This window comes from Neopelma chrysocephalum, unplaced genomic scaffold, assembly GCF_003984885.1.
Source record: "Neopelma chrysocephalum unplaced genomic scaffold, ASM398488v2 Primary Assembly neopelma1_84, whole genome shotgun sequence".
Classification (NCBI taxonomy): Eukaryota; Metazoa; Chordata; class Aves; order Passeriformes; family Pipridae; genus Neopelma; species Neopelma chrysocephalum.
Window position 1 is genome coordinate 752,653 of NW_020897746.1, and position 13,809 is coordinate 766,461.

Here is a 13,809-nt window from a genome sequence, read left to right on the forward strand (position 1 = left end):
AAGAGGGCCTGTCCTGAGATGGAATTACATCCCAGCCCCCTCCTGAGAGCAGCTTGGAAGAGAGACCTCCAAAGGTCCTCCCTGCAGGGGTATGGGGAGGGGCGGGGTTGGCTCAGGGATTTGGGCAGCAGCTCTGCAGGGATGGGACTGGGCTGTTCCCAAATCCCAGCTGTGTGAGCTGCACCCTGAATCCTGCACATGTGTCTGCAATGCATTTGTTGCTGCTGCTTATTGTCTTCATTAAAGAGAGACATATCACAGACACTTTGTGGTGGCCAGTGTGGACAGTCCAGTTTAAAATAGGCTGATATTTATGTAGTCAATTATTACAAACAGATTTCCCTTCTTTTCCAGCATAAGGCAGTGGAATTGAAAATTCTGTTTTCTGAGACAGGTAAACAGAAGTGATTTAATGTTTCAATCCCAGAGCAGCAAACAAGATATAATTGCAACTTGGACAATGTGTGGCAATTAGATTTAATGTGGGGAAGAATATGCTGTTTAATATTGATAGGGGAATGAGGGGATGCACGGGCTTAAATAAAGCACAGACAAAATAAACGCTGGGAATCAACAATACAGGGTGCAAACTTCTCCCCAAAGCCCTGCCATAAATCAGGGCAGGGCAGGAGGTGGTACCTGCAGAAAAGGAACCTCTAATGACTAGAGCAGCCTCAGCACCTGAGGGGGGATTCAGGCACCCAAGGCCAGGACTGGAGGAGAACTGCAAGGGAACAGTTTGAAGCTGTGTCAGGGCAGGCTCAGGTTGGATCTCAGCCAAAGGTTCTTCCCCCAGAGGCTGGTTGGGCACTGCCCAGGCTCCCCAGGGCAGTGGGCACAGCCCCAAGGCTGACAGAGCTCCAGGAGGGTTTGGCTGATCCTCTGGGGCACAGGGGGTGACTCTTGGGGATGGGCCTGTGCAGGGCTGAGGGTTGGACTGGATGATCCTTGTGGGTCCCTTCCAGCTCAGGATTCTACGAATCTGTGAATCTCTTCTATGGGATGAGCAGCACCATCACTCTGAGTCAGCATTTCTTCATCTGCTGTTGGCTGAAGAGACACATTTGAAGGGCCTGAGAGACCACCAATGGGCAATTCATGGAATCCTTCTGGTTGGAAAAGACCTTTAAGATCATCAAGTCCAACCGTCAACCCAGCACCAACACCATGATCACCCTAAGCCATGTCCATGTCCTCGTGTTTTTTGAACACTTCCAGGGATGGTAACTCCACCACAGCATGTTCCAGTGCTTTACAACCCATTCCATGAAGAAATTTTTCCTAATATCCAATCTAGGCCTCCTCTGGCACAACTTGAGCCCAGTTCTTCTGTGTCTACAGGCACCTGTGTGTCCCTGAAGAGCTGAGAGAGACATCGTGCATGACCCACAGCACTGCCCAGCATTGCCCACGTCCCTTCCCATGCCATGGGGACCATGGAGCAGCCAGGGAATGCTGATGGCTCTTTCTGCTGCCCTGACTTGACAGCTGGTCTTCACACTCAGTTTGGGAGAGAAATCCTGCTTTAATCATTCCTTCCCAGTGGTTCCTTCCCAAAGCAGCTCCTGTGAGAGCCGCTGGAGCTCGTTAATCCCTGGGGCTGGGGGTCTGCACTGACAGCCCTCAGAGGAGGAGAGTTTATGAACCAGGAGCCTCAGAGCTCAGCAGAGAATAAATAAAGCCCAGAGGAAGCAAATCTTACTGTTTTTTAACTGACTATCTGCCAAAAGAAGGCGATTTGGAAATGTCAGGCCTAATTTGAATTTTTTGAATAATTCATTGTGTCTTTGTAGCGGAAAGTGATTGTTTGGTCCAAAAATAGGAGACATCCCATTAAGAGGAAGAGAAATTGCAATAGACTGGTAGCCATCAAAAATAACTGGCATGTTGCACTTCAAAGTCCTTTGTTCTGGCTGACTTGGGTGGGACCAGAGGCTGGGCTGAAACACTTGCATGTTAATGCTGTACCAGCCTCATCTTTGCAAGCAGATCTTTTATTCTGCAATTTGGGTGAAGGATAAGCCTCCAAAATGAGGATAATATATATTCTAAAATAACCAAGTTAGACCAAATTTCGATAGGCTAACGGGGTATTTCACTGTATCAAGTGAAAATAACCTGAACTGAGAAAACAATTTGTGACAATAGTGTGCTCATCTGGAGGAAATGGCTGCAGGCTGATTAGGGTTTCCTTCAAGGGTGTCTTTAATGAAAATTACTCCCAGCATTTGGGAAAAATAAAATGAAAAAAGTAACTTGAATCATTTCAGATGCACTTCAGTATTCAGCATCTGAAATGCAAATTTATGCATAATTGTGTTTGGACAACTACATGAGATTGCTGCTGTAGATGCTTTGAACCCTCACAGGAGACTCTGACATTATGCTTGGATGCACAGGTTTTAAAAATTGCTTTTCTCAAGCCTTGCTGAGAATTACATTTGCTAATTCATTTGTTTCCTGAAAGTAAAACTAGACATGATATATGATCAGGGGGTTATGTCTTTAAATCAATTTGACTGCATGCACACATTTCGCAATATTATTTCCCATGTTAAAACCCTTCCAGGAGTGCAAAATCCTCCTGTCTCAGTGTCCTGCTGTGGCCAGTGCAGGACTTTGCTCCTCAGACTATTTTTTCTTCCTCTGTGGTCTTGTCATGGCTTTAGACCATTGATACTTCCTTTCCATCTCCAATTTCTCCTAAGATGGGAGATGATGACCCACAGGGTATGAACAAAGAAGGGATTGCAATGGTGCTTCAGGGTTTGTGGCCAGTGTTCAATAACAAAGTCATGACAACTGCCCTGATGGGGTCAGACCATCCTGACAGCCTGGAGAAGCTCCCTGCCAGCCCCTCTGATCTTCTGTAGGTTGGGCTTTGATGTTGGATCAGGAAATTGTCTCCGAGTGTGTTATGGAGAAAGTGAAACACAGGTGCCCAAGAGGAAGCCCCTGGGGCTTGCACTGCCTTGTGTGTCTGTCACTTCATGGCAAGTGCCAACACGAGCCACCTCTCATTTGTGTTGGACCCTCGTGCTTGGAGTTACCCAGGACTTCAAAGCCCTTTGACCACGTGACTCATCATTTTGAGATTCCCCACAGATGTAAAATCTTTGAATAGAAATCATGAGGAGGCAGAGACTCCCCTGGGATGGCACAGGTGAGGTGTGTTTTGAAAGGTGGTTGCAGTTGTTCCTCATGTTTTAGTACTAACTGCAAATATTCCTGCTTCCACCTTTTCATTTAACCTCATTTGTTTCTTTTGGCTTCAAAGACCTTAAACCTTTTGTACTCATGATTTTCTCTATCCACCATAATCTGTTCTCCTTGGGGAAACCCAGCAGGTTCAGATGGTGTGGCAGAGGTTTAATCATGCCTTGTACCAGTCCCTCATGATGAGACAGGAACATTTCCCAGGGAAATCCACAGATCTTGGGAGGGAGGAGGAATCTGATTAGAGACCCCAGGGCTGCAGCATCTTCCAGGCATGGGGCAGTGCAAAAGTCCTGTGAGCTCCCATAGGAATTGGTGGGTGCTGGGGACTTCCCCTTGAAGTCCTGCCCTTGCTTATTGCCAGACAAAATGGATTTTATTGTGGATGTTTAGAATTTTTCACAGGAACAGAAAAAGAGAAAACAAATAATAATAAGAAAAATATGCTGAAGAAGACGATGATGAAGACGAAGGAGAAGAAGAAAAAGATGAAGAAGAAGAAAATTATGAAGAAGGAGAAGAAGAAAAGAAGGAGAAGAAGAAAAGAAGGAGAAGGAGAAGAAAAGAAGGAGAAAAAGAAAAAGAAGAAAAAGGAGGAGGAGAAAGAGAAGAAAAGAAGGAGAAGAAGAAAAAGAAGAAAAATATGAAGAAGGAGAAGAAGAAAAGGAGAAGCATAAGAAGAAGAAGAAAAATATGAAGAAGGAGAAGAAGAAGAAGAAGAAAAGAAAAAGAAAAAGGGTAAAAAAGAGAAAAAAATAGGGTTTGTAAGTCAAGTTCTAAAAAGCCAGAAGTGCTTGAGTGGACATTTCCAAGGCCTGAATTCAGCTGGCAGCCCTCCTTCCTCCCACACAACAGTGTGTGGGGCAGGTGTGTGTCCAAAGCCCTTGCTGAAGCTGTCACCCAGCAGCTCCCAGGGCTGTGGTTGGTTCAGGGCACTGCTGCCCTGGACACTTGTCTGCCAAGGTGGAGGCTCTGGGCTCTTTACAGAAGGACTTGCTGACCCCAGAGCAAGCCTGGTTTGCCCTAAGGAGGCTGGAGAAAGGTGGGGGTCAGGTTCTTCTCCCAGCAAACAAGGGACAGGACAAGAGGAAACAGCCTCAAACTGCACCAGGGAAAGTTTAGATTGAATATTAGGGAAAATTTCTTCATGGAGAGGGTTGTAAAGCCCTGGCACAGCTGCCCAAGGCAGTGGTGGAGTCACCATCCCTGGGAGTGTTCAAAAAACATGTGGATGTGGCGCTTGAGGACGTGGTTTAGTGGTGAACATGGTGGGGGTGGGTTGATGGTTGGACTTGGTGATCTTAAAGGTCTTTTCCAGCTTTAACCATTCCATGGTTCTGTGGTTCTAAGCCTCAGTCACTCCATGCAGAGCTTCCACTTGTTGGTGTTGGATGCACCATGTTCCATCACCCAGGGCACCCTCCTGTGTCCTGTGCTCTGGTGGGTGTCCAGCTGTGACCTTGTCCCTCTGGAGCCTGGCAGTGGGACCTGCAGGTCAGAGCCCTGCAGGGCATGGTCAGCCCAGGAACAAACTGCAAAGATTTGGAACTGCTGGGTCTGCCAAGAATTGCTAAAGGTGTGTGGGGGTGAGGTGCTTTGAGCAGATTTCAACTTTTGCTAAAGCTTCCTGGATTTTTGTGGCCCCAGTACAGGGCACCTCTGCTGACCTCATGGCTGGAGGCACTGACATCCTGGGAAAGAACAGTTGGAATTTTTTAATGTGAATAGACTGACCCAATTCCCTCACCCTTGTTCTCAGCAATGGCTCAACTGATTTCAGTTGATCTTTCCAAAAACACTCAGCCTGAGGCAAAGAGAAACTGTAAGTCAAATAAATTCTGGTGAAATGATAAGGGGATAAAAGGAAGTTTTTATAATGGAAACCAGTGATCAACATTATCTGATCATTCCATACAGGGGAAGCTGAGCCTGTGTTTGCAGGTTTTTTATTTGCAGCCTTGCTTGGTTTGAGTGGGGCAGAATCACAGATTAGTTGTTCAGGATATTGTCTAGTCCAACCCCATCCCCAAAGCAGGGACAGGTTATCTGGGACCTACTCCAGTTGGGTTTGGAAACTTCCAAGGATGGAGACTCAGAGCCTCTCTGGATAACCTGTTACAGTGTTCAGCCACCCTGACACTGTATTTTGATGGAATGTCCTGTATTTCCAATGGTTCCCATTGCCTCATGTCCTGTCACTGGACACCCCTGAGAAGAGTCTGGCTCCATGTTCTTTGCTTCCTGCCATCAGATGTTCACAGGCATTGAGAACCCCCCTGAGCCACCTCTCCCTGGGGCTGAGCAATCCTCAGCACTGGTCCCAGCACGGCAGACGTGGCCTCACCAGTGCCATGACAAGGACACGGTCTCCAACCTATCCCAGGCTCAGAGAGGCTCCAGGCACTGCTGCAGTCCCAGGCACAGCCCCTGGCAGCAGCTTGGCCTGAGCTGAGCCTCTGCTGTGCCAGAGTCAGCTGCCCCAGGTGGGGACAATGACTCGTGGAGTGTCACCACCCCAGCTGTACCCCGGTGAGCTCCATCTGTGTGTCCCCTGGTGCAACCTGCTGCACAACCTGCTGCAGCTCTGAACGGCCTCTCCCAGCTGTCCTTTAGCCTTGGTAACATCCAGACATCTCTCATCTAGATTTCATAAGATTTCAGCTGGATACAGCAAGAATTTTCTTAATTTTAGTCTCTCAGGCCATGGGAACCCTCTGCAGAGCACCACGAGTTCAAGAGGGATGTGTTGTTGATGTGCAGAACCCCTCTTTGGCCAGGCAATGATGTTCCAGCTCTTCTGCCTGAAAAAAAGTGATCTGGGTTTCTAAAAGCTTTAGAACTAATTAATTGCTGCATAAAGGATACGTCAAACCTTTCTCTTTATCTCACTTGGCTGAATCATATCTTACTTTGTTGTGTGTTTCCCTGCTGTGGAAGGAACTGTGATTACATTTGCAGACAACACGTGAAGTTAAAAAGAAAATCTTGCACTGCAAAGCAATAGATGAGGAGAGGAGGGAGAGGAAGTGGAGGAGAGGAGGGGAGAGGACTTGACTTAACAAACATTTGGACAGTTTTGGAGTAGATCATTAGAGACTCCAGTGTCCTGCCCTGGCAGTGAATGAGAACAGCTTTGAACCTTTGAAAATTGGCTCTAACAAATCTTCAGTCCACAAGTCCAAACAGAAAAAAAAAGAGGCCAACTGAGGGACACCCCTTTCACTGTCCCACAGCTTCTCCTCCCAGTTGTGTGTTTACAGCAGGGAAGATGAGGATGCAGGAATGTGCAACAGAAGGTGTTCAGGATAACCCCAAACACTTGAAGCCCTTCACAGTCCATGACCCCCAGTGACTGTGTGGGGTGAGCTGCTGTTCCTCACGTCCCAGCCCAGCTTCTGCTTGAACAGCCTTTGCTGAACAGTTATCAGTGCTAATTGTGCCCTTTCTCCCACAGGGAGAGCTGACCATGACCAGCGACATGGAGAGCCTGCAGAATGCCCTCTTCTTGGACATGGTGCCCGAGTCCTGGGGGAGGAGGTCCTACCCTTCCACAGCCAGCCTGGGCACGTGGTTCACTGACCTCCTCGCTCGCATCAGCGAGCTGGACACCTGGACTGGAGACTTCTCCTTGCCCTGCACGGTGTGGCTTGGTGGGTTCTTCAACCCCCAGTCCATCCTGACGGCCATCATGCAGACCACGGCCCGGAAGAACAAGTGGCCTTTGGACAGGATGGCCCTGCAGTGTGATGTGACAAAGAAGAGCAGAGAGGACTTTGCCAGCCCCCCTCGGGAAGGGGCCTATGTCCATGGCCTGTTCATGGAAGGAGCACGCTGGGATGCACAGGTGAGCTCACCAAGGCTCTTGGGTTGGGAGGGAAGCCGTGGATGTCATGTCCTTATTCCTTGGTGCTGCACTCAGGAAACTTCTCAGCCTGGACAGGCTCTCATCTGAAAGAGTCATCTGAGCTACCTCCTCAGGAAGGACAGATGGGAGATCTGGGCCTCTCCTGGGTGGCCCAGAGTGGGTGTCTAAGGTGGTCAGAGGAATCACACTTTGGAGCTCAGTTCCATGGCTGTGAAGGGAGTCCAGGGTGCTCAGCCTGGACTGACACATCCAGTGTGTCCCAGCTGAATCCCAGCCCAGGTGTACGCTGACTGAACTGTGCTCAGTACTCAAGGTCCTGCTACAGACACCACAGGGTCCTGGCAGAGCTGCACTGTCCCCACACCTCCACATGGTGTGACTTCACTGCTGCCACCAAAAGTGACAGATTTTTGTGGGGTCACTGCTCTGTTGCTTGTTTGGCAGCAGTGGGGAGAGAGGAGAGGACTCTGCTTTCCTACGTGCTCACATCCTCAGGGCTGGATGGGTGGGATGTGCCACACCCAGAGCACTGTGCTTTCATTGTCAGGTGCTGCAGGATGTGACCAAAATGAATCATATTCTTTATCCATTCCCTTAAATAAAGCTTGATGAAGGTCTAACCTGGATGGTCCACATGGATTCAGGCTGGTGACTCAGGATGGGGGGTGGGCTGACCCTGGACAAGCAGAACAGAGTGAGTGTCCATTGCTCTTCTTCCCCCTCTGGGTGAGAGGGACACCTTTCAGCTGGAGCACAGCCTCAGGCAGCCAAGATGAGGACCATACCCCACCCCTTGGGCACCTGCTGTGCCTGCCTGTGGAGCTGTGGCCTCCTCTTGGAGCAGCATCCCAAGGAGCACAGCTCTCCCTGTGAGTCCTTCTGACAGTTGTCAGCTGCAGGAGCACAGCCTGCAGAGCCAGAGCCCTCAGACTGACAATTCCCTCTGGGTCTGGTTCTGTGAGTTGCCTGGCCCGTGGGGCTGTGATTCCCAGTTTGTGCCATGCGTGGGAATTCAAGGACAGTGGTTCCTGCAGCTCTTCCTGTGCTCTGCTGCTGCTGCCAGGGATCTGTGAGAGAAAGAACACTGACCAAAGTGGGTCACCCAGAACCTTCTGATCTGTGTCAAATTTACCCTCTCACAAGAAGAGGCTTTTATGTCAGACACAGCTCTTTACCCAGAGCCAGCTCTTAAGACTCCAAGTCTTAACCTCGAAAATCCCACTTTATCTGCTGTGGGACTTGGTGGGCAGCTACTGAGGAATCTCTTAGATCCTGAATCCCAGCCTGACCTTGCAGTTCATGTCCAACACTCACTACTTATTTGTCAGCTCCCTCTCTGCAATGGTTTTCCATGAAGGACAGGAAATTAGGCAAACCTTTGACCTCACTGAGTGATGCCATCCAGTGAATTTGATCACAAATCCTTGGGAAGGTCAAACTTCCAGGCCCTTTTTCACCCTGGAAATGGGTTGACATGTACATTGGGTCTGGAAAGCCACAGGCAGTCAGGAACATGGGCAAAGGCTCTGTCAGGGGATTGCAGTGAAGGTCTCATGGGTGTCGTGTCAGATCCCCTCCATGGTTTTGCTCTGCTCACAGCAGAGCTCCCAGCAGCAGAACGGGGACCAGCCCAGTTTGTCCCAGCCCTGATCCCACAGTTCCCTGACTATTCCCTTCTCTAAGTCTGTGGTGTGGCTGCCACACACACCCCCTTGGAATCACAGCCCTCACCACAGGCAGCACTGCATTTCAGCTGCCCTCAAACCCTGACATCTGACAGGTACAAACCAACTGGACACCACACAACAGAGAAAGTTTAAAAAAATTCCTGATCGTCCATATCAAATACTCCATGTAAAAAATATCCAGTGACTGATGTTACATTTTCCTTTACCATCCTTGCTGCCATTACTAGAACTGAGTCCTGCCCAGGTTTTGCCCAGGTTTTACCCAGCGCCAGGCAGGGCTGGAAGGGAAGAGTGAGAAGTTTTTGGTGGTGCAAAGCCAAAAATCTTTTGGGAAACATGTGGCTTCTCCCCTCTGCCTCCCCCTAATAACTTGTCCAGGTGATTGCATTCAGCAATGAGCTTTGTCTGCAGGGACCATCCCAGCCCCAGTAACTGTGTTTTTCTGATTACATTTTCCTTGTGATTGAAAGATACTGAGCAAATACCTTTATGGAACCATTCATAATCTCTGGGTATCACGCTTCAATTTATTTCAGAAAGGAAAAGGATATTTTCATGGGTTGCTGCTCACACTGAAATATCATTTCCACTGAGTAGAACTATTCATTTCACCTATAATCCAGTGAGCACCAGTATATTAATGGATGCAGGACTTTTAAAACAGGTGCACAGCTCTTTTGGGTTGTATACTCCTTCCAAATTAATCCTCTGATAAAAATGGCAGGCCCTATTTAGAAGCATCCTCTGGGGAACACCTCCACTCTTAAAAGAATATTTCACATTTAGGCTGTGCCTCCAAAAAAGGAAAAAGTCCCTCTATGTTCTGCTACACACATTTTTCTATTTATTTAAACATTTATATTTGCCCTTGGGTGTCTTAAATTTATAAAACATTCATTACAAACCAGCAGGCAGCTATTAAATGAAATGAAACTAAGCAGATTATTTTGGGTGCAAATGATGTGTTGCTGCAGCCCTGTTCAAGTCAGTGGCACTCAGTGAGAGATGCTTCCACTGGGGACACTCTGAGACATTTTATCTCAAGCCAGGGGAGCCTTGCTGACTGATTCCTGGCTTTCCTGCTCCCAGCAATGGCGAGTTTGATGCCAAGTATGTGCCCTGCAACTCCCCAAGGGGAGAGGTGGCTTTTACACCACGTGTGGCAAGTGAAGCCTTGCCAGGTGCAGACAGCACAGCCCCTTGTCATGGAACCATGGAGTCATGGAATGGGTTGGGTTGGAAGGGACATTAAAGCTCATCTAATGGGCAGCGACACCTTCCACTAGCCCAGGTTGCTCCAAGCCCCGTCCAACCTGGCCTTGGACACTTCCAGGGATGGGGCAGCCACAGCTTCTCTGGGCAACCTGTGCCAGGGCCTCCCCACCCTCCCAGGGAAGAATTTCTTCTCACTCCCCTGGCCTAGTTGAAGCCACAAACCCCATCACCCTCTGGACCCCCTTGGGGTGATGTTTCTGCTGCTCCTCTGCTGGTCACCAACCCCTCTTCCCTGCAAACAGGTTCCAGTGTCCCAAAGGCAGCTGAGCTGTGCTGGGGTCCTTGGGCCAACTGAGCCCAACTGGGCTGTGCTGGGAGGGCCCCTGTGCTGGTGACACCTCAGTGTGCACAGAGTGTGAGGGGTGTTGGGTGTTGTCTCACTGGATCTGGAGCTGGGCCCATCATTCCCCACCCCTGCCTCGTGACAGCTGGTTTGTGTCTTCAGACCCATCAACGTGTTCCCTCTCAGTGGCCTGTTGGGAAGCCAGGACAAGCAGAAAGGGGTTTGTCAGGATCTGAGGCCTGAGCTCCCTGAGCTTTGCACCAGGAAAAGCTGTGCCAGTAGTCAGGAAAAATTGCTTTCAGAGTAGAATTAATTTCTGATCATAAGAGCGATAAAAAATACAAATGCAAATCAGCCCAGACATAACAAAATGATGTGTTACATGGAAGTACCTCAGAAAGTTTTCAACTCTTGTTAACCCAGAAACAAGTAGAATATATCTTGGAAACTTGATTTGAAGCAGTCCTAGCAGTTAAAAAAAAAAAAGAGAACTGATCAAAATCCAGTCTCAGAACTGAAAGATGTAGATTTCAAAAGAGTGCATAACAATGTTTAATAAATAGCTACTTTGCAAGGTTTTATAAGAATTATTTAATGTTTGTTCAGCACGTTGAAAATATAAAATCCTAAATGAGAGCTGGATTTATCACAGTTCAGTATAACAGATGGCATTAGTACAATTAAACTGAGGTGTGTGGCAAGAGGGATTATTTTTCTTCACTCATTTGCAGAACTAAATAAACTACTGGAGAGGCTGAACCTCATTCCACAGCCCTGATGTAAGAGCACTGGAAATAATAATGATATGTGAGGATCAGCTGCAGGGAGAGGCTGTTTCTCTAGCACTGAAAAGCTTTATTTCTGTTTCTCTATTTGTTTTCATTTGGTCTCTCTAACCTCCATTAACAATTTTGCAGCTCCCTGGAAATGGATTGATGTGTAGGGCATTTTATTGTCAGAAAGGGAGACAGAAGATCCCAGAGAAACCCAAATGAGAGAAACAAGATTTCTTGCCCTGGCAGAGCACTGTCCTTGTCCTGTGTTGGGCAACCTGGGCAGGGCATTGTTCTGAAGGTGACAATATTCCCTCAGGAACAGACCTCCTTGTTGGAGTGAGCACCTGTGAGAGGGGAAACCAGCCTGGGCTGCCTTTTGGGGCCACACAAACCACTGTGTGCATTTCATTTCCCAACCAAGTGCTCACATTTTGGTGGTGGGATGGAACCTCACTTGGTGACTTTTAGTGAGTGTTGTTCTCCATCCCCAGCCCAGTTCAGGTGCCCACCATTGCTCCTGCCACAAGCAACACTTCCCACGAGGGGAGTCTGGTCTGGCAAAACCTTGAGAAAGAGCTACATGAGAATAATCCCAGAATCCTTGAGGCTGGAAAAGCCCTCCCAGCCCATGGAATCCCCCCTGTGCCCGATGCCCACCTTGTCCCCCAGCCCAGAGCACTGAGTGCCACGACCAGGCCTTCCTGGGACACCTCCAGGGCTGGGCACTCCAAACCTCCCTGGGCAGCCCTGACCACCTTCTCCAGGGAGAAATTCCTTCCGATATCCAACCTGATCCTCCCCTGGCACAGCTGGAGGCCGTTCCCTCTCCTCCTGTCCCTTGTTGCCTGGCAATAGGACGAGGAAATGGCCTCGAGCTGCACCACAGTAGAAGCCAGAACAAGAGAAGTGAAGACTTTGCCCATAATGTGGCTGGACAGAGCCAAGAACATTGTTCCCCCACGAAGTCCTGCTCAGATGTGTGTGGGTGTGAGCACCTGATGGGAGGCAGGCTCTGTACCCTTGAGATAACCACACTGAGAGAGGCTCGTGGTGAGACAGGGCAGGTGTTGGATCCAGACCCTCCTTCCCTCAGACTCATCCAGCCCCTTGAGCTCAGGAAAGCTGTTTGCACTTCCCCAGTAAGACCCACCTGTATAAAAATCACAGAAGATGATGCTGGGATGGAGCAGCTGATGGACACCTTGAACTCTAACTCAGCTTTGTCTCCTTTCCTTTGCAGGCCGGGCTGATCACCGATGCCAGGCTCAAGGAGCTCACCCCAGCCATGCCTGTCCTGTTCATCAGGGCCATCCCTGCTGACAAACAGGACACCAGGGGCATGTACCCATGTCCTCTCTACAAAACACGCCAGAGAGGCCCAACTTACGTGTGGACTTTCAACCTTAAAACCAAGGACAACCCTGCCAAGTGGGTGCTGGCTGGTGTGGTCCTGCTGCTGCAGGTCTAGGGGCACCACCACACCCCTCATTTGCAAATCCCAACATTGCCTTCCTCAGGCAATTTAAACAATTAAATGCTGAGGTTTAGCCCAAGCTCCATCTCTCCAATGGACTCAGTCCCCAGGACTCTGAGCACTGGGGACATGGCCATGACAGAGCCTGTGAGAGGTGACAGAGGTGCAGAGGGACACGTGGACCAGGCTCATGGCTGCTGTAAATCCAGATCTTGGAATTCCTACCCTGGAGCACTGGAAGATCCCAGCCTGCAGCCTGATATTCCACACTCAGAGGTGTGGAATATCTAAATCTAAATCTAATTTTTATTTGTATTTTATATTCCAAAGTAGTTTTAAAATCAGTGGACTTTTCCAAAACACTCAGATAGTCCAGTGAATTGTGAAATTCTCCAGACCTTGTTCTTTTCTCTGTGTTTCTTTGCCATGTGTGTGATGTTGAAAGCTGGGAGGTGAGCAGATGTTGTGGTTATAAACTGTTTCTTGCTAATTTTCTAAATTTTAGAAACACTGAAAATAGTGTTAATATCCAATGTGCTTAATGGAATCAACTGTAAAAGTAGAGCACAGGGGTTATTAAGAGAATTTTTCATGGTCATAGAGACTTATTGGGTCTGGCTGAGCTGGAGTTCCTTTCCCCACAGCAGCCCTCACAGTGCTGTGCTGGGCACTGGCCAGAAGGGTGTTGATAACACACGGGGGTTTTGGCTGCTGCTGAGCACAGCACCAGCACTGGAACATTCCCTCCTCAATCGAGGGAAGATCCTGGGAGGGGACACAGCCAGGCCAGCTGATCCAAACTGACCAAAGGGATGTTCCAGACCATATGATGTCAGCTCAGATACAGAAGCTGAGGCAAGGAGCAGGAAGGGGACATTCACTGTGTCCAGTGGCTGAGGAACCGTCCCGTGTACCCAAGCCCTGCTTCCCGGGAGGGGCCGCCCATCACTGCTCGTGGGAAGTAGAGAATAAACCCTGTTTGCTTTGCTTTTGCAAGTGCAAGCTTCTGCTTTACTTTTTGCTTTAAATAAACTGCCTTATCCCAACCCATGAGTTGTGGGTTTTTTTCCACCTTACTCTCTCCCCTGTCCAGCTGGGAAGGGGAGTGATAGAGTGGCTGGGTGAGCTCCAGCCAAGGTCAACCCACCACAGTCCTTCCTGGCACCCAGCGTGGGGCGAGATAAAGGCAGTTTTATATATTATATATAAATATAGCATTTTGTAGTGATAGT

At 48.8% G+C, this 13,809-nt stretch overlaps 1 protein-coding gene across 2 annotated transcripts in view; it reads left to right on the top strand.

Annotated features, from left to right (window-relative positions):
* LOC113971598 (dynein heavy chain 9, axonemal-like) overlaps positions 1-13,593 on the top strand; it is a 42,067-nt gene extending 28,474 nt beyond the window's left edge. For both annotated transcript variants that reach the window (XM_027691692.1, XM_027691694.1), the window contains 2 exons: positions 6,671-7,060; positions 12,344-13,593. In XM_027691692.1, the coding sequence (XP_027547493.1) occupies positions 6,671-7,060; positions 12,344-12,571 (618 nt within the window). In that variant the 3' untranslated portion in view covers positions 12,572-13,593. The remainder of the gene's footprint in view (positions 1-6,670; positions 7,061-12,343) is intronic.
* The last annotated feature ends 216 nt before the right edge of the window (positions 13,594-13,809 follow it).